General features: G+C 43.8%; 1 protein-coding gene across 1 annotated transcript; it reads right to left on the bottom strand.

The window, feature by feature from the left end:
• Positions 1 to 1,025: 1,025 nt before the first annotated feature.
• Positions 1,026 to 21,858, bottom strand: Gnmt (Glycine N-methyltransferase). Its single transcript, XM_075699313.1, has 5 exons — positions 21,166 to 21,858; positions 9,680 to 9,807; positions 5,826 to 6,085; positions 3,121 to 3,284; positions 1,026 to 1,332 (listed from the first exon to the last, which is right to left on the bottom strand). The coding sequence occupies exons 1-5, from the start codon at positions 21,369 to 21,371 to the stop codon at positions 1,170 to 1,172; spliced, it is 921 nt and encodes a 306-aa protein (XP_075555428.1). The 5' UTR covers positions 21,372 to 21,858; the 3' UTR covers positions 1,026 to 1,169.
• Between the last annotated feature and the right edge of the window lie 5,689 nt (positions 21,859 to 27,547).

Raw genomic sequence — 27,547 nt, 5'->3', positions numbered from 1 at the left:
AGAAACTCCAGACCGTCACAATTAAACTGAGGTCCTCCACTAATGCGCGTCTCGTGGTACACGAGTTTCTCGGAAGTCTTGCCCAACTACTATGTTCTTTTTTTTTAAGTTATCCTCTGTTTTGCAGCACATCCAAGCACACAGGAGCTGGTGCTACTCCAGGCTGTGTATGTTATGCAAAATGGTTAGATTTTTCTGCTTTTCAAGCAGTGGGTAGCGGTGGGATCGAAACTTACAAATCGTGCCCTCATATTTTCTATTATGACCGTTGAAAACAGCGAGAGGCCAGATGTATCCTGAAAGTCAAAAAGATAATGGTGGTGCCTCAGCCCTCACAAGAAGATGCGTCTAGCGTAGCCATAATTTCAGACTTTTTTTTCATTCAACAAGCACCAGTTGCATGCCTTGCACCGTTTGGTAGTGTGTTTCAGAATGTTCCCATTATCATTTTAGCAATGAAGTGCGGTTTAGACGTAAAGGGCACCAAATCAAGAGTGATAATACAGTTGCTTGAACAGCGCCTGGAAAAGGCTCTCTGCACTTGTGCAGAGATAAAGCACTCTCAAAAATCTCCTACATGTGCATTATCGCCAGCCCAAACACAGAGATAAGCGTTTCGCAAACTTTTCATGCACGGAACACTGTATTATCGTTGCTCACTGTGTGTTACTTTATTGTGTAAATGTTCGCGCAAGCTATTCGCAGCAGCTGGTGACTGTAGCCAGCAAAACCGTAAAGCGATGTGTTTGCGTGTCCTAGTATACATGTTTTTTGTATGTCCTGTATACATGTATACATGTTTGTCCTAGTATACATGTTTTTTCTTATATCCTGTGGTCTACAAACTTCTTTTGCCGATTGTACGTATTTAACACGTGGGTTCATGTATGCAACGGTGTACTTATCTCCGAAATATTGCACTCTGTGTATTGCACATTGGAAAATTTTTTGATCTGTGATCCTGGTTGAGGCTTTGCAAGTTTTTAAAGGTTAGACTTTTACTGCCAAAGAAATAAATAACAACACTACATTGACGCAAATTTATTCACATTTATGTGTAGATTTAAAAAAAAGATATTAAGATATGCTATATAATAGCAATTAAGGGTGCATGCATACATCACTGATAAAGTGTAGTCAGTGAATCTTAAGTATTCCTTAGCCCCAAATCAGACTTTCTGAATTATGTGGATGTAAAAGGCTGGTACATAATCTGTGCTCAGTGGTTTGAAGTCTCCATAGATCTCATGCTGGGCTTCATTGCCGAAGGAGTCTTCGAGGAGTTTGGTAAAGTCCGACAGCCTGTGCGGGTAGTACGACAGCCGGAAGTTGCTGAAACGAGTAAAATAGTTGGGAAAGCCAAGTATAGCACAATCTGCATGAATGAAAGAAGCTTTATACTTGATGAACTGCAAGGAATGCAACATTGAGAAAAAAAATGTTATTGACATTATTCACGCACCTCTATTCTGCAAGTAGCGGATGTGACTTTGACAGGACACTTGCAAGCGAATTTGCGTTTCACCAATCTTGATGGAAAACTTAAGGAAAAGCTTGCCTTTGCTGTAAGGAGCTTTTAATTTTTTTTTACGTAGAACTACATTTCTGCATGACTTGTCTGAACTTTTTTCTGCACAGCAACTTTTTGCAACCTACATTGGGCTATAGGAAAGGAGCAGTAGATTGTCACACACTCACGCACTTGTTCCTGACATGATGCTGAAATATTACTTTATTTACTCCTCAGCATACCGCTCTGTGCAAATGTGAATGTCTGCGCATACCTTGAGTTTTGGTATTATTGCAGACAACAGCCGCGCCGTAACATAGCCTAATCTGCAAGATAGACTTGCGGACATCGTCTATCACCACAATGTCAAGGAGGAATGGTTGAGTCGATGCACCGACCCCACTCCATTCATGTGCACGACGGCAGTGCCTCTTTTCAACGCGCGGTAGCTGGAATTAAATTACTCAAGCACGCGAATAAACGTTACCATAGGTACATGAAAAATATTTCGGACAGTACAATAGTGTACACATGCATGCTAAATTACTCCCCTTGCACAGCATTTTGGTTACGTAAGGGTGCACAGATTGGTTGCAGTACATGTCATTTCTGCACCACTTTCAGAGTCGAAATAAAGATCTAATGGCTTGTTTACGCGATAAAAGCAAGCTCGTTTCAGTCAATTTGACAAACAATTTCGATTCTCGCTACAATTTAAAGACACGATCTGAGCGATAAACTTCTTCGTTTTGCCATTTAGCGCAGCTCAAGTATTTCTGTTAACGTTTCGAAGATAGCCTAAGGATCTCCCTCACGCTGTATCCGTATATATGTATATGTATATATATATATATGTATATATATATATATATATATATATATATATATATATATATATATATATATATACATGAACAATCAGAAGGGACCACAGCCTCGAAAAGCTAATAAAGCTATTGCGTCGCTAATTTGTGTAGGCGGTTAAAACGGAGTTTTAGCGTGTCCGGTATTCGCGTAAACCCAGACGGACTGAGCGTTGGGATGGAGGGGCGGAGGCGTAACCGTGAACGACCTGCTTGGTGCAGCCACCTATTGGCGCAGAGTTTAAAGGAGAAAACAGCTAGTATTGCCGCAACCAACTGTATTCTACTTCACTCCTGGTGTACATTTTAGGCAGTAGCGTAATCTTCTAGATGCCGAAAGTTTAAACCCGCAGCAAAGTAAAATAATCCTGGTTACTGCAACGTATTCTCTTTCTGCAGTTGCACCATGCAGGTCACTCACGTTTGCTCATCCGCCCAAACACGCAACCCGCCTGCGTTTACATGAATACCGGATGATGTAAAACGCTCTGTTGTCAGCATTTCGAGGCGGGTGGATGAGTCTAGTCTTGCGTAGTACGGTGCAACAATTGACTACCTCTACCGCCCCCCTGCTTTCTTTTCTCTCTCTCCACTTGTCTTCGGGGCTTATTAGTGTTTCCACAATGCTGTTTTGGGAATGTACCATACAAGGCCTCTGATTCCAGTAGTTAAAATGACACACACTCGTAGCACAGCTATCACGATAACATAGGCACATATGATTGTGCCTATGTTATCTATACTTACTTTATCGGCTCTCCAGACAGCCGCCCTTTCTTGCTGTACTCGCTGTCGGTGCAGTCGAACTTGCTCTTCAACGAGGATACATCCATGACGTAATCTAAGATGACCATAGAGGGTTTTCTGTCCACGTACAGGACCGAGGTCTGGATGTCCTTGATGTGGTCACTCTGCAGTGACAACGCATTTTAACCTTTCAGAGTCATATTGGTAGAATGGTTTTACAGTGGAAGCGTTCTAAAAAAACATTTAATCTAACTCGCCTGTCTTTCTTTTCTTTAAAACTTAGCCCCCGGTACTTCCAAGTCACGAACGGCATGCGTATTATAAGCTGGACATAGCATTCTTCACAGAAACTCATTGAGCGGAGTGTTTCTAAGGAAGGAAACGCCAGCTAAGCTGATGCTTATTATTATCATGGGACAAAGATGCGCTGGAACGGGTTTAAACATCTTTCTTTAGAGTGCGGACAAAAATAACAAGAAGCAGTTACGTACACGTTAGCACCCTTTAGGTGGCTGGCGGTCAGCGATCAGAACAGAAACTGATAGCATTTGAGCTTACCACTTATGTGCACTTAGGCACACGCACGGTGAGCGCAGGGCCTGTGCCGTTTCCCTACTGTTGACAAATGTGCTACAACTTCTTTCGCACTCATTCCGCAAACGGCGCAAGATTATTACTTTGTAGTGACACTGAAGAAAACGACGGCAGCACGGATTAACTGCGAGTCACGCAACTAACTCTTCACTGGGCGAACTTGTGTCCACAAAACAACTAACACTCATGGCACACCGATGGCGGCGAGTACAGGCGGCGATCGTCCAAATTTGATTCTTTGGGTCAAGCCCGTCGTTTTTCACACATTACTCGTGGAAGGTTCCAGCGTAATCGATGATGCTCGCATACCTCCCAGAGAGTACAATACTACTCGCATCACGCATGCAATCTCATTACACGAGGTTCGGCGAGAACGTACACAACACACACCATCAAGGATAATATTCGAGTAAATTCCAAATCTTGCGGGCGCCTCCTGCGCTGAGCGATAACTTCAAATTGTCAGCGTGGTAAATGCAGGCCCCCCGGAAAAAGGATAAGTACGCGTGTCAATATGAAGCGACCGTAAATGATGCCTTGCACAAACTAACCACACGAAGTACGTATCGCTTCCTTGGGGTGCGTTTACCATATAAATTGGCGCAGCGGGGCCAAAGCCACCCCCGTGGAAAGGTCAAGGGTTCGTTGCCTTTTTACGACGTATGGGTCGTAGCGGAACACCGGAAGTTGGTTTCCGTGCGTCTGCGCATAAATCAAGCGATGTCGTGCGTGTATTTAAATGCAGGGGTCATAGAAAAATCGCGGTCCAGAATGCGAGACCGCAGGCCAATCATTTCCACACACCCCGAGAACGACTTTGCTTTTGTGGCCGCAGCGCCATGTCGAATAAGAGGAAGAAAATCAGGAGCAATGTGTGCGAACGTCCCGATTTTGGCCAGAAACGCAATCATTGGTGAGGCCATGGTGACAGAGAAGGGCGGGGATGGCTATGCAAATGAGTGTCCTTCCTCAGCTGAGTGTGTTCGTCGGCATGGATTCGTCGCATGGCAGCGTGCTTTGTGTAACAGAAGGGTCGCCATTCCCGGAACCTTTTTTCTCGGCTGAACAAGTGCAGGAGGTCTTTTCTTTTCCTGAGTATACATGTCGCAATATATAAGTCGTAACAAGAGAGTTGGTCCCTGTTGAAGCTGGTAACAACAAGCTGTTCAAGTCCCCTCTTCCCTTTCCCCCGTTACACACTTCATTAACTTATCTATTCTTGAAAGGCTGATGCCCGTTTGAAAAGCAATCTGCCCTTGTTTTACGATATTCGATTGTCACTTTCGATAGCGGCACTTGGGCACAGAAAGAAGCCACGAGAACCTTTGGAAATAAGAGGGGCGCAATCTGGTTTTGCTGGCTTCCAGAAACACACGCAGCTCCTAAGGAAACAAATGAATTACGTAGACAGAGAGAATAAGGCAAAGAAGAAAGAAATGGTTTCGGCGCCACAAGACCGCCACAACAACTGCAGGCTAGGTTTTGAGCAACCTTATTTCACGTGGGAAGCCGTGCTGCCCTTGACTAGCACTTTAAGGTAGCGTGTGCGGTGTGTTGTACTTTTTACGTCCTGTGTGTATAGCGCTCTAAGACTGGTCTAACAATGCATTACCAACTAACCCACCTAGTCATCCTTTCCTATTAAGGGGTAAGGCAAATAATTGTGATGCTCCATAAGCGGGACTACATAACGTAATTATTCGGTCGAGGGTTATGTAATAGAGTATTGAAGAGAGGACAACGTGAAGGCCCGGTCTCCTCGTCGGCCGGTACTCGTGAGAATCGAAGCCTAGCGCACGACCGAGCGTCCCGGAGCGAGTGTTGAAACGCCGCCGTGACCTGTTCCCACTTGACCACATATATGAAGTGACGTCACGACACAGTATCTCCACGGGAAATGAGACTGGCTGTAGATAAGCGATTACATCGAATTATTAACAGCACTCTCAGGCGTCTCACTATCTCTTCTATAGGGTTTCGAGGTCTAGGACCTTCACATAATGCAAAAAAAAAGGAAATAGTGCAAACATTTGTGCCAATAACCATTTTCCACACGGATCGGGCGATACGCTCTTTACTCCGCACTTGACAGCGAATGCACAGATGCTCACGTTATAGTAGATGCTGTGCGTGGGCGTAGTGCCATGGTCGAGGATGTGGTCGTAGTTGCGGTGGTCGATGACCAAGTAGCCGCCGGGCTTGAGCATCTCGCGGAAGTTGGCGATGGCGCGTCGGTGGGTGCTTCCGGGAGCGTCGCGCGCGTCCGGCAGGTGGCTGAACGAGTTGCCGAGGCAGATGACCGCGTCGAAGCCGCCCGACGACGGCTTCACCAGGTCGTCGGGAAGGGTCAGCCAGTTGGCCTCCTCGATCACTGCAGCGCCGCGCACACACGCGTGCAATCGTTACACGTTCTGTATATTATATATATATATATATATATATATATATATATATATATATATATATATATATATATATTTATATATATATATATATATATATATATATATATATATATATAGGGTGTTTCAGCGAACCCTTTCAAGATGTTGTAAAGGTCGGCCGGTCCACTCGCAGCGGCGGACACTACTTGCACAAGGAATGGAATGGCAAAATCGACTAACAAGAATGCACTAATGAATTTTTAGCTAATTATCTTATCACCCATATTGCAATTTACAAATTGTATCAGTGGTCTTCGCAAGGCAGATCCTCTTGGAACGAATTCTCAGGACGACACTAGTTTCGATATATAAATTCGCGAACTTTGCGTAGAAATACATTGGCGTTCCAGTTACTTGTGAGCTTCAGTGATGAAAGGACGTTTTGTTAACAAATTTACTGGAAAGCGAGTACATTTCTCCGTAATGTTCTGGAATTTATATCTCGAACCTGGAGTCATCTTGAAAATTTGTTAAAAGTGGATCCAAGTTTGTAAATTGCTATACGGACCAATATATATATATATATAATGCGCGTACGTGTGCACTGAACAAACGTTTCTATACATACATTGAGCGCAAGCTTCCCATCGCGTGGTGTAATAGGTGCCAAACAGAACACGCAAGAGACGCCACGGCGAATCTGTTTACCAAATACTCAAGATTTCAGTAGGGATTACAAACCACAAATGCCCGCATAGGCCTCTGTTCTTTCTCCAGTGCATTATGTAAGAATAGGTGACGCAAACAACTCGTGCGGAACAACGAAATGATACGGTCCCTAGCATTTTGCAGCATTTCGCCGTGTATACAACCGTTTTATATGTATATATCTACATAACTCCGCAGCAAAGCTACATGCGGCAATACAAAGCAAAGTAATTTCAAGCATGGCGTTTGTCATGGGACATGAATTACTGTGGGCTAAAAAGAAAGAAAGTAAAGAACCCCGTATAATAAAAACAAGCATATGTAAACTTAATTTTATAAGCTCATTTTGTTCACTCGCAACATTTTATATACGTATACGTCAATACATTTTACAGAGCCGCGATATGCATGACTTTGTTGTAAAGCTGCGGAACTGCAAGCTTGCGCTGCACATTTTGAAATTATTAATTTATATTTTCTGTTTAACCTTACCTAACCTACCGCAGTGAAGGTCCCGAGATAAAGCTTCTTGTGACCGCAAATGACAAAAAAAAAATTATCTTTCTCTTTCATATGGGACCAATTTTTATCGAGTCGGTTGATTGCAGTGGTGAGGCTGAATAAAGTCGCACACTGGGCTGGTTGGTATTTGATGGCATTATATTGGGTACAGTGCAATAAATAATCCATAAAGTACGCTTGATTCTTTGTTGTTTTGTATGAGTGGTCGCTCCCATCGAAGGAGGATCATGAAAAAAGATTGAGAAATTAACGATTACGTTGCTGTCAACCCTTTACAGAAGCGTTTACCTAGAATAGCATGGGTCACTGCAGCATTAGATTTTGTGTGGCCTCTCTTTACAATCTGCGTCACGAGAAGTTGCTGCCGATTTTGCACACCGGCCCTACACCACTCCTGCAACGCGGTATGCCGCCGACGGCAATACATTCAACGGCAAGCTAGAGCTATGTACTTTCTACAATGACTAAGTACATTGATGGAGCGATTATCTATCTATCTATCTATCTATCTATCTATCTATCTATCTATCTATCTATCTATCTATCTATCTGTCTGTCTGTCTGTCTGTCTGTCTGTCTGTCTGTCTGTCTGTCTGTCTGTCTGTCTGTCTGTCTGTCTGTCTGTCTGTCTGTCTGTCTGTCTGTCTGTCTGTCTGTCTGTCTGTCTGTCTGTCTGTCTGTCTGTCTGTCTGTCTGTCTGTCTGTCTGTCTGTCTGTCTGTCTGTCTGTCTGTCTGTCTGTCTGTCTGTCTGTCTGTCTGTCTGTCTGTCTGTCTGTCTGTCTGTCTGTCTGTCTGTCTGTCTGTCTGTCTGTCTGTCTGTCTGTCTGTCTGTCTGTCTGTCTGTCTGTCTGTCTGTCTGTCTGTCTGTCTGTCTGTCTGTCTGTCTGTCTGTCTGTCTGTCTGTCTGTCTGTCTGTCTGTCTGTCTGTCTGTCTGTCTGTCTGTCTGTCTGTCTGTCTGTCTGTCTGTCTGTCTGTCTGTCTGTCTGTCTGTCTGTCTGTCTGTCTGTCTGTCTGTCTGTCTGTCTGTCTGTCTGTCTGTCTGTCTGTCTGTCTGTCTGTCTGTCTGTCTGTCTGTCTGTCTGTCTGTCTGTCTGTCTGTCTGTCTGTCTGTCTGTCTGTCTGTCTGTCTGTCTGTCTGTCTGTCTGTCTGTCTGTCTGTCTGTCTGTCTATCTATCTATCTATCTATCTATCTATCTATCTATCTATCTATCTATCTATCTCCTTTCGTTTTAACAAATTATAATGCACTATAACCAAGCTAATGCTATCAAATACCATGCGAACCAGCCCAGTCTTTCACTTTAGCCGGCCTCACAGCTGCAATCAACTGACTCGATCGAAATTTATGCCTCTTCATCGTTGTCTGGGTGGGTGCTGGTGTAGTGGTTGCTTCGTTGGTAGCATCCAATGAATGCCGATGGCTATCTTGAGACCAATAACAGCGCGCCACACATTCACACCAGCCTTGTATCAAATCTCAAACGGCATGATATCGGCAGGTGTTCTTTATCTAATGACGCCGCAGTTAGAGGTAGGTACGGGTTTCTTCCAGGACAAATCAACCAGCAGTTTTCTAACGTCACAAGTTACAGTTGAAAAATAAATTCCATATGTTTGTCAAGTTCAAAACTCATTCTCCACGTGCGTTCTCCTTCCCAAATGTTTCTAGGATTTCGTCGATCATATATGTATATATATTCAAGATACACGTAGTTTGTTTTAAAGTGAATAGCTCACAGTCGGGCGCTTTCGCCCGTTTTCCTGGTGCATGATCGGACTTTCCCAGTCGATGCAAAGGCGAGAACGCAAAGAGCGTGTGCTTTCGCACAACGACCCAGCACCAGATGCTGAGATACGCAAGCGACTAACCGGGTTACCTTAATTCCGCATTTCGCGGGCTTTGTTTGACACGAGGCGAGAACAATGCAAGAGAAAGCGCGTAGCACACTATAGAAATTGATGGTTTCGAATGTCTTCTAAAAACGTAGTGCTTAGATAACCGCGTAACTATTCTTATTAAAATGTCACTTAATCGTTACAAATTACCTGAGGAAGAAACAAACTGGAGAAATTCAAGTTGCTGGTGACAAACAGCCGGCTTTATCCGCATGTGGTAGCCTTTTTTAAGCTTGTTATACGATAGATGCGTGTGTGTGTTGCTAAATCGTAGGGATGGACATAAACAAACACAAGTTGGCGCATCGATCGATCGATGGCTTGAACCTCGGTTCTATCGATCTTAGGCTTGGTGCTCAACCGACTGCGTGTAATACACGAGAATGTCGTGCAGGGCATGCCAGATTGAACGCAGCTTACTACGCGTGCGCCGTGCGCCCACCGAGGCTTACCCCAGTCATTGAAGACCTTCTCATTCCTGCGGTTCCAGCGTATCCTGAGCGCATACTTCAGCATGCGGTCACTGGCGTCCACGCTTGTGACCTTGAAGCCCTCTTCCAGCAGCAGCACGGAGTCAACGCTGTGATTCAGAGAAAAGTACAAGCGGTGCGTCATACACATGGGCACGATATACATAAGTAACTACACACACACTCACACACACACACGCACACACACACACACACACACACACACACACACACACACACACGTACACATATATATAGATGGAGAGCGATAGGGAGAGAGATGGACACCAAATTTTAGGAGTCAAGCCGCTTGAGTATGTGCAAACCGGACCTAATTGAGCGGTCCGAACAAGGAGGATTTCGATTGTTTTTGTCTATTAATGTTGCCCTCAACTGAGCCCAAAGCGGGCTGCCGTTACAGAGGCGAGTGGCACAAACATGTTATCATAAGTAGCAAATCAACGTGAAAATGTGATCGTAATACATCTGCGAACATATCTTAATGTTTTAAAAGACAGGAAGAATATACGCGAGACAACATTCAGCGCATAACACAGCTCGGGCGACATAGTGTAGAATTATTAATTATACAAAGGACTGTAGGCTTCTTTATAATTTCGTGTCTTTCTTTCTTTATTCTTATATTATTATTATTATTATTATTATTATTATTATTATTATTATTATTATTATTATTATTATTATTATTATTATTTACGTGCGCTAACCCCACGTTTGGTCGAGTACTGCTCAAAGATTTCGCTTCACCTATATCATCATGCCTCCTTTGCACAGCGATTTAGCATCGTGGAGAAGTCGGCCAAATATGCTGCGCTTGTTGCCAACACTTACTATCTGTAATTTTTGAAATAGAAGCACCGTTAATTTTAGGCATTAAAGATAGCGAGATGCCCGCTTCCAACCACTTACTATAGCCTGTGGCTGACTCTGTACGGAACCACGCTGCGGGATTTACTTTTTGAAAGTATATCACCGCATTGTCGTGGTTACTATCTTGAATTTGCCTTTGCTCCTGTAACTGAACCGCGACGCCAAATACAACCTTTATGCCTGCTTAACACGCGCGCAAAAAAAAGGACAAATTTGCACAGATATGCTCTCCAACTTTCGTTTGCCTAATCCAACGTCAAGACGCATACTTTCGGAACACAAATGCATCGTATCAATATTTTTCCGCGAACATTTAATGAGTGAAGTCACCTTCACAGGAGTCACGTGTTTTTATTTATACATTTCATTCATTTTGTTTATATTTATTTTAGTTTACTTATTCCATATTGGAGCGTACGAAGAGCCGGCTATTCGAAAATACACCGTTCGTTACGCAAGAAACAGGAAAGAGAAAGAATAAATTTTATTTTGTTATAGCGCAAGCTTGACACGGACAACAGAAGGCACATCTGACACACACAGCGCTGTGTGTGTCAGATGTGCCTTCTGTTGTCCGTGTCAAGCTTGCGCTATAACAAAAGAAGACATGCCGTACCAACTAGTCCCTATTGCTGTCCTGAAAGAATAAAATTTCGAAATGCAAGTGCACGACGATTGTCTCGTCTACGTGCACCAGCACCAAAAAAGCACAGTCCAGTGACTATTCGATGGTCACAGGAATGGAGTTCGTACAAATTTACTCAAATATGCACGTAAGCACACCACAACCGCGAGATCAACACGTTAGAAAGAAGCCACGATGTATAAGACATCCCACTTATAGGCAGTTTATAAGATTAGTCTCCATATATTTTCCGTTCGTCATGATTGTTTGAATCTAGTTTGACTGTTCACTTCAGCGGCTGACCATGGCGGTGCTTTAAGGCCACGATATTATAAGCCATGACTGTAGTATTGTTTTTGTTTTTTCTTTGTGTCTTGTGACATATTATATCACGTTCAGCGAAGTATTATATAATACGGAGCTCTTGCGCTGACTTGCTGCGTGTAATTATGCCGGTACCACTCTCATCCGTAACAGTCGTTTCCAGCATCCAGGGTAACACAAACAAACGAAAATAAACATAAATAAATCAATGAATAGACATAAGGAAGGAAGCAGGAACAGCCTTCGCATAGACTAAACTACTGCATAAAAAACATGAAAAAGGATATTACACTATCTTCAGCATGCACGTTCTCCGTCAAGCATCGATTCGATGAGGCCTCTCCGAGAATTAAACCAGTTCTACGTTGCTCCAAGTTTTCCGTCCAGGTTCTGGTGATATTTTCCCCGCCTCATTATCTATTTTATTCACGTCATTTACCTAGTTTGAAAGGTAACGGCATTATTAGCAGGGTACCAGAGAGCCGGATCCATGCGCCGAAGCTTTGTCGTTCGGTATTCCCCTTATTCAAAAGACTTGCTTTTCGAGACACGAAGGGGGAAATTAAAAAAAAAAAGCGCTCTAGTCAGAAACAGTTGCTTCGGGTGATTGGCGACGCGGCCATCGACTTTCTTTTTGGCACAACGATAATGTGGTGACTGAATTGAGTAATGGTTTTAATTAAATAGTTGATTCTGTGAACAAGAAAGAAAGAGAGAAGATATGTTATCATAACACAATAAGGGGTTTTACGCTGCAATAAAAGAATCTGATTATACCTGATCCACATTTAGGTTCTTCTACACGCACGAGATGAACAAGTTGCATAATCCAGAAAGAATCCCTCAAAAGCACACGAAAAGTGCCTCGAGTGAGCAGTCGTGCGGGAATGTGTTCTTTGGCGGGCCTCTTTCACGCTCGGAAAAACATTTCTGTGTATCACGTATCGAGCAGCAGAAAGCTGTACCGTGAGCTTTTCATGTTGCTCTGCAGTTGTCTCTTCTACGCTTTTAATTAAGAGGTTGATTAATTCTTTGTGACTAATTGTGTAATTAGGCGGTACGGAAAATAATTTGAGTATCTCCTAGCAATGTCAAACAACATTACCTCCTTGGTTCTGTCCGGTGACGTAGCATGCACATAAATTTAAGGTTTGGCTCAAGGGACGTGGGACACACTGTATATACCGGGATATAAAAGTTCCACACCGGGATAAGATGCCTTAGAAATCCTGGCCAACGTTTTGATACAAGAGGACTATCTTCGTCAAAGGCCCCAAGTAGCACACAAAGTCTTGAAAACGTCGTATTAAGGGATTCAACGTCTGAAACGGATTTTTGACCAAAATCGACGCATCAAAGACGTTCCAAACAAGATAGCTTAAAAACGAGGGGTGAATACGTTTTGATAACGTTGGAAGCCAGACAGCTTAAAAACGAGGGGTGAATACGTTTTGCAAACGACTCAAAACGCCACCGCCACGCCACGGCGCGTCAGCCTCTTTAGCGGCTTCTACAATATTCAACAACCCATCAACGCGATCCAACCTTGCGCAAGGTGGCGATACCGTCGTCAAATCATGTGACCAAGGTGGCCACGTGATTCGTGATGCCGGGCAGCCGGGCGAGCCGGGGCATAGTCGCGTCGTCATGGCGTCGTCACGTCACCGCACTCGCATTGCGCTGTGGTTTGTTTGCGGCTGTTCTGAACGTGCTGCCGCTGCCCTTTGCTATGTAAGTGTTGCAGTGTTTTGCTGTCAAGAAAACGATATTCTGTGATCAGTTTGGGTTGTGCGATATGTTTGTGGGGTTTTAATTTGGAAATCAGTAGTGTTTTCAATTGTTATGTGATCAAGGCGGTCACGTTATTCGTGAAGCCGGGCATAGTTACGTTATCGCACTCGCATGGCACTATGGTCTGTTTGCGACTGTTCTGAATGTGCTGCCGCTGCCCTTTGTCATGTAAGTGTTGCAGTGCTTTGCTGTCAAGAAAACGACATTCTGTGATTAGTTTGGGTTGTGCGATCTGTTTGAGCCGGGCATGATAACGTTATCGCACTTGCATTGCGCTGTGGTATGATAGCGGCTGTTCTGAATGTGCTGCCGCTGCCCTTTGTCATGTAAGTGTTGTAGGGTTTTGCCGTCAAGAAAACGACGTTCTGTGATTAGTTTGGGTTGTGCGATCTGTTTGTGTAGTTTAATTTGGAAATCAGTAGTGTTTTCAATTGGAGGGCGCGGAGTGGAGGGCACTAATCACCTCTTCAAGTTCATTGTCATGTTATGTGAGGCGCCTTTTCACTGACGCTGTAATTAAGGCGTTAAGGGCAGTATAAGGACGAAAGTTAGAGGGACGAAATCGCGCCTGTGTGTCCCTGGCGTCGGGGTCGGCCGCTATGCGTGATCCTAACAAGAAAGCATTTTGCAGAATGCGAAGAAAGGCGGCAAAATTTCTGTCTGTGCGCACCTTGCCGATCTCCGCAATAGAGCCATCATCGTGGTATTTTAGTCTCCCGTTTAGCAAGAGTGTTGCAGAGAAGGGAACTGGTTCAAACAGGCTTTTTTTTAATGATTCACTACTAGTGCGGTATCCCAAAAGGTGAGGTCAAGTGCTCACCCTATTTTCTTCCCTCGCGCTACAGCGCACTGACAGAATTTTGCGTGCACCATACCGTGCTTTTATCGTTTGCGCTTCAGGTTCTCGATTGTGTTTTCGCTCCCTTTACCCACGCGATGGGTATTTCATGGTATTACCGTGTACCACATGTGTCCATATATTGTGTCCAATATATGAAACGGCCAAATTCGATTTTATTTGACGCCTCAAATGGTAGTAATGTATTGAGTCCCTTGTAGCTTTGTGCTTGTTATCAATTTTACTATTTGGCGAATGGATACAGCATGTACGCTGCATAACTCGCTTGTGCATACTGCATACGTGAGTCGAGTATGCCCTTGGTATAAAATAACTTATATGCTTTAGGTAGTACGATTGTTTGCAGTTTGGGACATGTGTCGGAATGTACGCTGTGCGCCCTTCGCGCTTTACGGCGGCCTGCCGAGTTCGTGCGGGTGCCATGTGTGCGCATGGAGTTCGCGAAGCGCTCTCGCAGTTTTTTTTAATATATATATACATGTGTTCTGTTCGCGCGCTTCGCACAACAGGGCATGTCGCAGTTCTTTGTCCTTGTGCAACACATTTTCCTAGCGTACGTCTGTGCATTATTTGGTACCGGTTTCACACGGGGCTCTTTTAGCCGCTATCCAGTCCGTTACAAATCGAATTTCTCGGTCGTGATGGCTCCTCTGCGCAAGCTACGAGAGTGAGCCAGTCGCATCGATAATTTCTATCCGGATCGGGCTTGATCGCGATCGAGAGTGGTCGTGTGACACCGGTTTTACACATGGCTCCCACATAGGGAACACTTTAAGTTCAATGCTACTGAGTGAAGAGCAAGTGCATATATATGCCAGTGGTGGTATGTGGGCAAGTCTTTCTGGTGAAGCCAATACTTGTGCATTTAAAACATTTCAATTACCAGCGTAGTGCATCAATGTGTCTACTTCGACAAAATAGAGCACCAGTGCAGATATCTGAACATACCTGTCCAGGGCAGCAAGTGTGTCCAGATTGAAACCACTACCAGCATGTGCGGCAGTTCTATTTCCAGCAGCGGGACTGCACAATAATCAGTAGGGTGCTCTCAAGCTGTTTATCTATGAAGCTCTGCCTGGACTGTGTGCCAAATATTTTTGGACGTGAAAGTGGGGGTGAATTGGTAAACATCAGTGGAACTGTGCCTGGACTTTGTGGCAAATGTTTTTGGATGTGAAAGTGTGAGTGAACTGGCAAAGAATTTGCTCTGGGCTACATGTGTTAAACGTTTTTCTCATTCAGAGTGCTTTCTTTTTACTTTAGGAGACTGGAGATGTGCGCAAAGTGTGACATGTCAGTGTGCTAATTAATGTATTTACTGGTTTGCAAATTATTCGTTGCAACTTTATTTTTGCCAGAGAGGTACAACTTTGCCTCTTGTAAAGGGCTTTTTGGATAAAACACTTACTATTTATTATGACCATTGCTTCCTTTGTTACACAAATGCAGCTTCCAGTGCATTCCAGTTTATTTCCATGTTTATGTAAGTTTCTAATATGAGGCTTGCATATTCATTTCTCGCGTTCTGGAGTGGCAAGATGCAGCATTACTGTCTCATCGTTCGCTGTACTACAGTAGTGTTCACTTGTTACACTAAATCCCCCGTTTAAGTATTCTGTACTAATTTCACTTTATTGCTTTTTTGTTGTATGGTTATTTTTTCTCGCCATTACCTTCTTTGATATATCCTAAAGGCAATATTTCCAATTTCGCATTGTTCCCATTTTTTTTTATTTCTGTCACAGGATTGTTTTATGATGGTATGCGGTGGTATTTCTTTTTGTGCTCTTTTCAAGCTTCTAGATGATTGGTAACATTGCTTGGAGGCAGTTACCATCCAATTCATACTCTTGCATTTTTCAGTCTACTTCTTCCATTCGCTCCGATGTCACTTCTGCATAACTCTAGTCCATCTAATAGCAGGCGCACTTTACTATGATAAATTAGACACTTTAGTACACTCCAGGTTTTTCTGTTCATTTTTGTATGTGTACTTGGAATTTTGTTTATGTGCTAGTGAATGTTCACTTTCGAGTTCATTACGAATCCTTTCTGCGACTTTTGTCATTGTTGATGTACTTTTATTTCTATTTGCATTTCTCACACAGTTTGTTCGAACCTTGCATAAGCATTACATTTTAATAAAGTGTTCTTGCTTTGTCACGATGTTCTCATTTCATGCACTCTTGGCATGAAGGGCTTGGTCTGGCCACCTGCCAAGACGTGGCCATTTGTTCTTTGCAGGATGTCATTCCCATTGTGGTTGTAAGCATTGTAGCTTACTAAAGGCGGTATTAAGGATTTATTATTCCTAACAGGCTCATTTTCGTGCGACTTGGTAGACGATGCGCCGGCCATGCGGGGAACAGTGCTTGGCACTGCGCCATGGCTCTTACAGTCAACACCGACGCTTCTACTCACCTGGGGCGCGATTGGAGATCGTTGTTCGAAACGCCCGATCAGTTTCACCTCACGCATTGGCCTAGGCCGTGCCAACGGGTGCGGCTGACGACGTCTGCGCGGCATAGGCCAGTTGCGTGAGGCGAAACTAAACGCGTGTTTTGAACAACGATGTCTCATCGCGCCCGTCACCCGCGAAAATTAGCTTCAGATGATCGTAAACCTTTCAAGACCGCTTGTAGACCAGCTTTTTGATAACGTCCTAAAAACGTTTAGAAATTGGTTACGAATAGTTTTGGCAAAGGGATTACTTGTGTCTTTCCCAATCCTATTTCTAGACCAGCTTTTCGAATACGTCTTGCAGACCTGTTCTAGATCGTCTCAAGAAAGTAATTAAGCCGGACATTAGCAGAGATATACGACGTTTTCCCGCCGAAGTTCTCTCATTCGTGTCTTCTTTAACCCGTTTTTATCGTCTTGGATAAACGCTACGAAAACGTTACGTATCTCTTTTGTGCTACCTGGGGCGGCCTTGTTATTCTCGGTAGGTTAGTTTTAACAGGTTAGTAAGGTGACGTTACGTGCGGTCGATGGCGTCGGCGGGCTGTAAAGAGGGTGCGCGAAAAGAAAATGAGCCATGTCTTTCGATGTTTCTAGTTGTGATTTACAAGAGGAGAGGACAAGAGCAGTCGTGTGGGAAGTCAGCAGAAAAAGAAAAAAAGAAATAGAAGGACATCGGACGGGGCGGGATGCTGGGGTAGCGAAAGGTTAGGAAGTCTTCAGAGAACTAGAGAGAAACCATAGAGTTGATAGGCGCTGTGTGTTGGTGGTTTAAGAAGAGCCTCTCGGCCAGTCAGCGCTCGTGCAACAAAAGAACATGAGTTGAAAAAATGACTTCAGTAGCGCAACAGCAGTGCTCCGGGTAATCTTTAAGATGTTAGGATGGTGACACGGATACTGGGGGCGATCGATAAGGGTAGTTAGGAGGAGAGCAGCCTGGTCATTCCAGTGACGTTAGCGCCAGTATTTCAGCGTAGGCGTCGCGTCACAGCGGTATAGAGAAGCGGCGAGACCCCCTGTGTTGGAAATGCCGAAAAAGATAAGCTGACGTCTGGGAGTTTGGATTGTGTCGGTAGCGGTGTGAAAAAGAAGTCAATCAAAAAGAAAATAAATAAGGAGAGGGAAGAAAAGAAAACAAAAAAGACAAAAGAAGATGAAATAGGAGGGTGAAAGCACAAAAAAAGCGGCAGGGTGCAGGCGTACACAAGAAAAGGGCTCGCATAGTTGATATATGCGTAAAAACGTCGAAGAAGATGTGAAACTCAGTGGTATGGGAGAGGCAGGGGAGAACTGGAAAGGGAGGAATAGGTGAGCTTAATAAATGGATGTTGCCTCGTTTCATAAAGTGTATTTGTGCATTTCTTACTCATATGAGCAAATTCAGGTTTAAGTTAGAGCTTTTAACAATTCCAAGTTGCCACGTGCCAAATTCATTCCCGTAAGGTGTAGGCATGTAAACTTGTGTATGAGGTACGATTCCGTATATTTACTCTCGCGAAGTGAACGAAAATGTGTTTGCGGTAAATATAGAGCCATGGCTTTATCGAATATATGGCCGTGTTTAATGAAGTGGCTGATTGGTGTGTTAGGTAAATTGTGTTTTGTATCTACGCGATGGCGGTTGTATCTTCGAGGAATTTGTTGTCCAGTCTCACTTAGGTAATGTTTGGTACAAGTGGCGCACTTGAGACAGTCGACTACGTTGCTTGTCCGTCAGGTGAAACTCGAAGTCCCCTGGTGAAGGCAATACGTCACTGTACTTCTTAAGTACACACACATATATATATATATATATATATATATATATATATATATATATATATATATATATATATATATATATATATATATATATATATATATATAATATATATATGCTATTGAGTAAACTTCAGTTCTAGAACTAAGGATCTGTCTAGTGTTCTACCTCGTACTTTGTGCGATCGCTTCTATCGTGCAGCTATTTTTTATACGCGTCTCTTATCGTATGCAGGAAAAGCGCAGTTCTTAGTTTACTTGCAGCGGGATCGGGCGGATGCGAATTTTGGCAACATTGCTTTTCCTGTGTGAAGATCAGGTGGTACGTTCTATTTGACCTTATTTGTGGTGTTTATTCATACAATTCCAATATTACTGAACATATTTACTCGGCTAGTATTATTCACAATGTTGTCGAAAGCAATATGCAGGGTGTACCAAATAAGTTTAGCCCGAGTTTAAAAACATGCCGGTGCACTCTAAGACGAAGCGACCAAATGCACATTGTGAACTATTGTATGCAATAAGTCACAGTGTTTTTATTCTTCTGCTTAATTGCAAAATTAGTCGAGATGAAGTAACCAACTTCTGAAGGAACGAAGTTAGGCAAAGAATTGGAAATAAGAAATTTCTGCGGCGGTTTGATAAACGTCCGAATAAACAGTTTCTCACATTTTTATCTATTTAGTATGTGCTTTCTTGCGCTTACTGCGGGTGCCCGCGAAATAAAAAAAAAAGCACGTGATATTCTCGCTTCCACGTCGTGATTGCAGTGCCCCCAAACGTTCAGCGTACGAATAACCGTATCATTTATCAGTGTGTGTTGCCGATTCAAAGCCGAGAAACCATCTCTTATCGCAGCGCGAGCGATAACGGTTGCTGGCGTAAATCACAAAGTCAACCCCTGCGTCGCTGCCCTGTCACCTTTTGTCCTTTGTAACTGTAATCACGGCGCGCAAGAGGGCAAGTCACCTGGTATTTTTTTTTATATTTCACGGGCTTATGCAATAAGCGGGGGAAAAAAACTAATGCTTAACAGAGTGAAGGTTAGAAACTGTTTAATAAGTACTTTTGCAAACCGCTCTACAACTTTCTAATTGCAATTTCTTGCTTCGCTTCGTTGCTTCAGAAGTTGCTTAAATAATTTTGACTAATTATACAATTAAACAGAACACAAAAATATAGTGTGACCTAATCCATACAATTTTCAGCAACGAGCATTTGGTCGCGCTGTCTCCGAATGCATCGGCTCGTTTTTAAACTCTGGCTAAAGTTAGCCGGGACACCCTGTAAACAAACGTTGATGCTCATAAAATGAAGTTCAATCTTAGGCAGAGGACAATGCATGTAACGATTTTCAATATCATTTTTTTCGCTCTCTTTCCTGTAAAACGCAAGAACTGTTCATTTGCATTCGCTTACAATATTAGCTAACTGAACAGTCTCCCGCGCAACCAAGTGTGTGTTCCTTAATTGTCTCGGCCACCTAAACCCATTCATGTTCTTCACATTCTATCAATCCCACCAGATAATATCAGCAGATCCCGCAATGTACTATTTCGTCTGACTCGCACCGTATTCAGAGTACTTTAAACCTTCAAACCCCCTTTACACCATTCATGCACACAACCACTTCACACCACGCCCGTACGGCTCCCCAGGTTCGCTGACCATGCACACACACCCCCTTAACGTTTCCAACAAATGCCCCCTGGAACAGTTCCTTGGTTATCGCGTAAATGTGCATGACATAGAAAACAGCTAATTTAGGTGTAAGCAGGAGCACGTCATGAACAAAGCTGTGCTGCATTGAGACTCTGCCGACGAATAAAGCACTTCACAAGAAAATAGGCGAATACTATTAAAATAACGGCTAACTATTTAAGAAAGCAACTTTGCAACTTGCTGGGCGAAAGTGTATACTCTCTGCAAACATTGGCAAAGCGAATCGTATCGCTGAGAGAAAAAAAAGGGAAAGAAACCTCCATACCAGAAGAATATGGAGCTTTGGCAAAGGCTCTGTCTGTAAAAACCTGTCTTGCATTTCAATTGAAAGCAGGCCTCATGCTATTCAGTGTCCGAAATTTTCGTAAATAAATTTACACTTAAACTGGATGCTTCCGCATGCCTTTAGCAGCAACCTTGCCAAAATCAACATCCTGGATAACTCTGTCGGATCACGTATCCAGTAGTCAAAGCCATAAACAGTGCGGAAACCGTTTCCACCGTATATACACAATTCTTCGGTGTCTGAGCGTCGCATAAGGACAGTCGGCTAACTTTATAATAAAGATCACGTGAAGGCGAGTTAGAGCCTGGTGCGGGCGATGCTTCATGATGCAAGTGATTATACTGTCTTGGTCGAACAGCCCATATGACATAGTATATTTCACTTCATTTATTTACCAAAAAGGGTCACACAATATTGGGCATTATACATAAGGAGAGATAGCTACACGATAAATGGCACCCTATATCTACGATTTAAAAAGGTGTAGTCAGAAGAATAACAGCAAAAAAAACAGCACAGAAATAGGAAATTAACACAGCTTCTAGTTGCTGGTGTACAATATTTTAGTACTTAGGCGGCGGGCCTAAGTCCGTGATTTTGTCCGTATAAGACTGAACGATCTTTCAGAAATGCAGGCAATTTTCCTCAGCTGCGCGGCGATGCAGAATGATAACCGCATCATACCAAATCTAGACATCAATATGTGAAAATATAAGCGATAAACGAGCTACAAAGAGATCTACACCTACCCTGTACCGCATGCGACATCGAGAATGTGATGACACCCGAGGTCTCGTAGTTTGTTAGAGAGAAACTTTTTGTAGTGATCCGTGCGCTTCTCCCGTTCTCCGATGTAGAGTTCCCACACCTTGGCAGCTCTTCCGTCCGCATATTGGTCCGGAATTCCTTCGCTTCCAACTCCCAGCGAACGGGTTTGGTAGACGTGGTCCATCATGCTCAAGAATCCGCTATTGAATATCCTGTCTCGTTTACAGTCTCACAAAAAAAAGTTGTTCGCAGTCGTCTGCTCCTGGGTCCTCCGTCGTCTGCTGCAAGCACCGCAAGGTGCGAAATTTATGCCACTTCGAACTCACCGGTGTCTGGTGCGCGATTAAGCCCGAGAGCCAATGGAGTGTCGGGGCGCGGTGACGAGCGTTTTGGTTACGTGACCTACGCGCCACCCTATTGCGCCGCAGTTGGCTGACAGCCTCGCTCATCTGGAGGAAAGAAGAGAGCATTGTTGCGACTAGTCAAACCCTTGTTGTCAGCAATGGCCCGCTCTTGACTTTTAGACTTTCGAGTGGCGAAACTTCCGCCTGCCACATGTACCGGCCTTCCTTATCACCACACACTTCCCCGATTTGAATCCCTGTTCTGAGATTTCCTCGCCAGCCTTATCTATACAGAGCTACACAGTACGCTGATTAGACGATGGCTGAATTAATTGGTAACGTATGCGCGTATTCCAATGCTGCTTTCCTTTCGCTGCTTTCCCCCACCCTTTCCAATACAACTGCCAGCATACCAGGCTGGTAGGTTCCGCTTGCTTCCACCCATCCGAAGTGCGTAACGTTAAACCTTTCAGGCATTCGGAAAACATGAGATACCAACCCGAAGGGCCGACGTATATTATTTTCCAGCGAGATAAGAAAAAGGGCATAGCGCCAATTTGTACGCACCCGAACATTCAGACAATAGCACTCCAGATCGCACCGGTTTCAGCAGACCGCGTCTGCACGATGCCTCGTCATGTGGCAGTGCCTGTGTCCTCACTTGTCTTTGTTTTGTCAACAGGAAGGCGTTATCGCGGCCGAGGCTGTGTACGCGAGCGCTCAAAGACAACCACACTGTCCGTTTGTTATCGACGATGGACACACGTTGCACAGATACCACGCGAAACAATCCGTCCGCGCCTCTTCCATTTGACGTCTTTCGTACATACTCGTCTGGACGATGTCAAGTTCCAGGAAAATAATCCCTTTCAAGTCGATTCTTACGAGCGACTGGCATGTTTTTCGAGCGTATTTTGCGTGATTTGCAGAAGACGTGTCATGTCCTTGTGGCAAAAAGATTAACTATCTACGTCGCTATCGCGTTTTTTTTTCTCGAGTTCATTCGCGGTGCAATTAGCGTACTCAAGAATTGGTCATGGAGGCAAATCCAGGCCAACAGGTATAGCTTGACCTCACGCTCCTCCACGCGAGGAGAACCTACCTTTATCCACCCATTTGTGCTTTCTGCACAGAGAGACTTATAATCATCTTGATCATAATTATCACCAGCCTATAATGTTCCCTGGCTGGACTATATCCTACCAGAGAATAGCTTAGGTGAACGAAGGTCTCTGCGAGTGGTCTCCAGTTATCCGTGTCTTGCGGTAGCTCATTTCTACTTGCGCCTGAAATTTTTCTCACTTCATGACGTCGCCTAACTTTCTGTCGACCATTAGTGCGCTTCCCTGCCCTTGGCAACCATTCTGTAACACTAATGGTCTCCCAGTTATCTACCCTAAGCATTACATGGCCGGCCCAGCTCCATTCTTTTTCTCCTAAAGTCAAATAAAATATGGGCTATCCCTGTTGGCTCGCTAATCCGCATCGCTCTCTTCCTATCTCTTAACGTTAAGCCTAGCATTTTTCTTTCCATTTCTCTTTGCGCGGTCCTCAATTTGCTCGCGGGCTTCTTTGTTAACCTTCAAGTTAAACCAGGCCTTTATACCATACCACATGGACCTTCCATAGTGCCGCTAACTTCCTCTATACGAAACAAAACGGTGCAGCAGTGGGAGACGGTGTGACCAGCCGTAATTGGAAGATCGGCGAAAGCTGATGACCTAGGTCAAAAGCTCTTCCATACCTGTTGGATCCATGGACTGTATTGGGTGCCTCGATTTACTCCTCGCCCGCTATCAGAGTGGCGGGTGATCTTAAAACTAAGGAGTACATTGAGGACATTAAGGCACCCTGGGGCTGAGGGCTCCGCTCAGCACGGGCAAACTGCACCTCACCGCGCCAGGTCAACATAAAATTTTTGTTGCTTCCTCTCTCTGGTTTCTTCCGCCCCCTCATTCCACCATGCAATGTCAAATGATGGAGTGTTCTCGTGCACCCCAAAATACAATAGGTAATTATGGTGAGCATCCAAACTTATATTCGGGAGGAAAATTTTACGTAATCGCTGTCGACTTATAATGTGCTCACAAGAAATCGCACGTACATGGGCATATATATATATATATATATATATATATATATATATATATATATATATATACACATGGGTGGCCTCGCGACAGAGCGGTTAGTGGGGCGGTTCCTGATTAGACTTTTGCTCCTGGGCTCGTAATCGCATAATGGCCCTTATACTTGATATTGTGTGGAATTCTCGTCCGGTTCGAAGCACAATACGCTTCATGTGGCAAGCATGAACAATAGAAATGCGTGCAGACGTACGGGATATATTCGATTGTGTCTTTTTTATATTATGGTACTTACTTATATCGCACTCATACACTTATCTTTAAGTGGATGGATGGAGTAACTTTATAGAAAGGTCCTGCGAGCTACGGGGCGCAAGGTCCCATAGAGCGGGCTACTCCCACGTTGGGACCGGGAGTTGTAACTCCCTGGCCGCATCGTGGGCTCGCTGGACGGCCCAGAGCTGCTCCGCCAGGTCCGTGCTGCGTAATGCGTCTTGTAGCCTGGCGGAGTCTTGATCCTGGTTTGCGTGGGTCCGACCACACGGCCAGAGCAAGTGATGTACGTCTAGCGTTCTATGGCAATTTTCGCAATATGATGTTTTGTATAGGTCAGGCATGTAGTGTTGCCTATATGAATGCGCCATCTGATACGCCGAATTACGCTGACGGATCAAAGCGTACGAGAACCATTTTGTTAGCGAATTTCGCGCATCGCACTTTAGCATATGAGAACTAAATGATGATTCATTAAATATGACGGTGCGGGTTTCCTTTAAGTGTTATGTTGACGGTACGTCCCGCCAGGCTTAATTACACGGACACGCACATTTTTGTTTTTGTGCTGGACATCCGTAAAGGATATATGCAATGGGCCAGATGTCTAATCGCACTACAGATGCGCACTTTGATTGCTTACTAAATGAAGCTTGAATATTTGTGTGTAATACATTTACAGTGGCATTGTCTCACTCTGATATGCGCACATATGTGCGCAAGGTATTAAATATCTTTATGTCATAAATGGCGCCTCTCACATAATGTTCTATGTTGACTATAACGTCATTATAGTGGCTACTTCCAGGCACAGTTCGCCATTTTGCAGCAAATGTTATTCAGATTGGTTCAGTAGTCGCCCAAACAGAACGTGTTTGCGTTTCACATGTATTTGAATAGTGATATTGCAGTCGGCCCTAAAGTAAGCATATCCTTGGTAAAACACCGGTGTTAGGGCTGTGTTTTCTAACTGCGTAGTTCGCTATCCATTCGTTTGTGCGTTTCTTCACTGGCTCGGTTGGGGCTTAGACACAGCTCAGACACGGGTTAGACAGCCTCACCGCTGAGATCGGCCACTTGGTGCACGGTGTCCAAGTAGCGTTGGAGTCATTGAGGAAACGCGAGAGGTATGAATAATGAAATGGGTCACTAGAATATACAGCTCCGGCTTTTTGAGCATATATTATTCTGCTGTGAAGCGAGAGTTATTGGGCTTGATTTCCAGCCGCATCTCAGTGAAGATGAAATGCAATATTTCTTGTCTACCATATTTTCGGTGGAAGAAATATAAAGGTGTCGGGCGCAGTAAATAAAAGGTATATTAAAGGTGTAGGGTGCAATAAACAAATGAATATTGGCGTCTACTTTGAAAGTTGTAGAGACTCCACCACACTCTTCGCTATTAAGAAGTTCGGGAAACGAACGACCTTCAACAAACGACCTTGAGGTGACTAAGGTGATATGAAGATACTGGACTTGGGCGTCGTCGGCATCATTGCAATGGCATGACAAAAAGCAATTGATAAGAGCAAATGTAAAGAGCAAATATAAAGGTAGGTATCGTGACATCGGTCATAAAAAGAAAGAACAAGAATGTTCCACGCATTGCTTCTGAGCGCGCTAGCGCTACAGCTGTAGCGCTTGGGAGAACCAAATGAGTCAATGTATCATGACGTCATGATGCATCCACCTTTGGGCTACCAAAACCGCAACTCGTTCGCAGATGCCGACTGGGAGAGAGTCAAATGACCTACTTTGTCCCCCCGTTTTATGCTAGGGGGGGGGGCAGGTGCCCCCACTGCTATTCCACCCCCACCCCCTAATAGATACTCCTATGAGGTTAGGAAAATAGATCTTGAAAGATTTCTTTACGTAAAGGAATTGTGTTCTTACAGACACACATTTTTCTAAGCAGGATATTTTGCTATCGTTTAACAATGAACAATCTTATAGATAATTTTCCGGGCAGTCTGGACACCCAGGAGGGCAGTAAAGGTGGTGGACATTAAAAGTGCCCTTGCGGTCGTGATTTTCCGTTTTGTGCCAACCTAAAATTGTGAAAGTGGGCACAGAAAAGTTAGAAAAGCTTGCTATTTTGACATATAATTCTGTTAGCGACCATCACTTGGTGAAGTTATGATAATAAGGTATTACTATTTATTACTGGGCAAATTTAAAAAGATCCACGCCGACGTTTACTGAAAGTGCAAGCTAATTTACATTTCTGCACAGTGGCATTGGTTTTCACCATTTTACAATGAGAGGATAGTAGAAATGTTTTTTGTCTATATTATGTGGCAGTAATTCAGCCGAAACTGTCTGAAAAATGTAATTTCTGGCCAGAAGATAGGGCAGGATATGTGAAAAGAGATCCTAAGTCAATGCAAAAAGTATTTTTGGTTAGCTCTTACGAAACCGGTAAAACAAGCAAAAGAACATGTCTGTTTACAGAAAAAGCGCAAATCTAAAAAAAGATATTTCACCACATCGGCTGCTACATTCAGTTCAAGTCCCGCGGGGAAAGCTTCACTTGTAAGAAAAACATAAGGTTCAATCTATTTTATTTGTCGGATAGCTTTTTTTAGGGTGAACGGAATGTTTGCCAGTGTCGTCGTCGTTTTCTTCGATTCCGCGGAGACTTGCAATACGGAAGCACACTGGAAACGAAGCCTCAAGGGAGCGAGTGAGATAGGCGAGTGAGAGGTGAATAAGTTCTCACAAGAACAATTTATTTTACGATCTTTGAAGGGGAGGTCGGAAGAGACAAAATACAAAGAAAGGAATAAGAGATTACTTGCCAGAACTCTGCATTTATGAGGGTCTGTCTGAAGTTTTTTTCAAGTAAAGTTCAAATGCTGTTTCTGCTGCGACGCTAAAAGAGTACTCTACACAAGAAACGCAAATATCTCTTAACAGCTGTATCTGGCGAGGTATGACGAGCGCCATTAGTGAGCCTCGAAATGGTCACGCATAGCTGCCTAATTTGCCTGAATTCTACAAACTGTTTTCATGCGCATAATGGTACGATCTGCGGCGTGTCACTGGCCCTGGCTTCGTGAAGCTGAGAATGAATTCACGTGTTCTATCCCCAAGCCTGGCGGCCGCCTTTTGATGGTAGGTGTACGCCTGAGTGCTCGTGAACTTAGGTTAAGAGATATATGCAAATGTCTCGTGAGCGTTGCTTTCGGATGATGAACGGCTTGACTTAACATGCAAGATGTATATTGAGGCCGTTGTGGTAATGCGGGTTACATAAAAATATTTCACAACAATGTTTCTCTCCAGCAGCGTTTTCTTTAATATAGGTTTTTCTTTTACTGAGCAGCAAATGTTTCTACTTTTATACTCCTGCACTCAACTATATCTCACTGTGAGATATTGTGTTGACTCTTGAAGAGGTCTGAACGAACGAATACAGAAAATTCAGACTCCTTTTATTCTAAACGAACTGCTCTACCACACTTGATAAATTCTGTCTTGTACGGAATTCCCTCGCCTGAAAAAAAAAGACGAGACAAACTGCAAACTACGAATTTAAGGGTAACGGAATCAATTCACGTCGCATAAGCTATCAATTCGAGTTAAACAATGGGTGCATGTTCTCACCGCGAAGTGTGATAGATTGCTGAAAAGGAGGCGCTTTCCAGAGGTGATGGCAC

Source organism: Dermacentor variabilis, chromosome 7, assembly GCF_050947875.1.
Source record: "Dermacentor variabilis isolate Ectoservices chromosome 7, ASM5094787v1, whole genome shotgun sequence".
In the NCBI taxonomy this organism is placed as follows: domain Eukaryota; kingdom Metazoa; phylum Arthropoda; class Arachnida; order Ixodida; family Ixodidae; genus Dermacentor; species Dermacentor variabilis.
The sequence above is the reverse complement of the archived record's forward strand: the minus strand, read 5'-3'. Positions and strand labels throughout refer to the sequence as shown.

Excerpts from the sequence above, each read along its gene's own strand:
- Gnmt (XM_075699313.1), bottom strand. The coding sequence starts at position 21,371 with ATGATGGACCACGTCTACCAAACCCGTTCGCTGGGAGTTGGAAGCGAA. Across the intron at positions 6,086-9,679 it reads GAAGGTCTTCAATGACTGGG|TGATCGAGGAGGCCAACTGG; the intron begins GTAAGCCTCGGT and ends GCGGCGCTGCAG. Across the intron at positions 1,333-3,120 it reads CTGTCTGGAGAGCCGATAAA|CAACTTCCGGCTGTCGTACT; the intron begins GTAAGTATAGAT and ends TACTCGTTTCAG.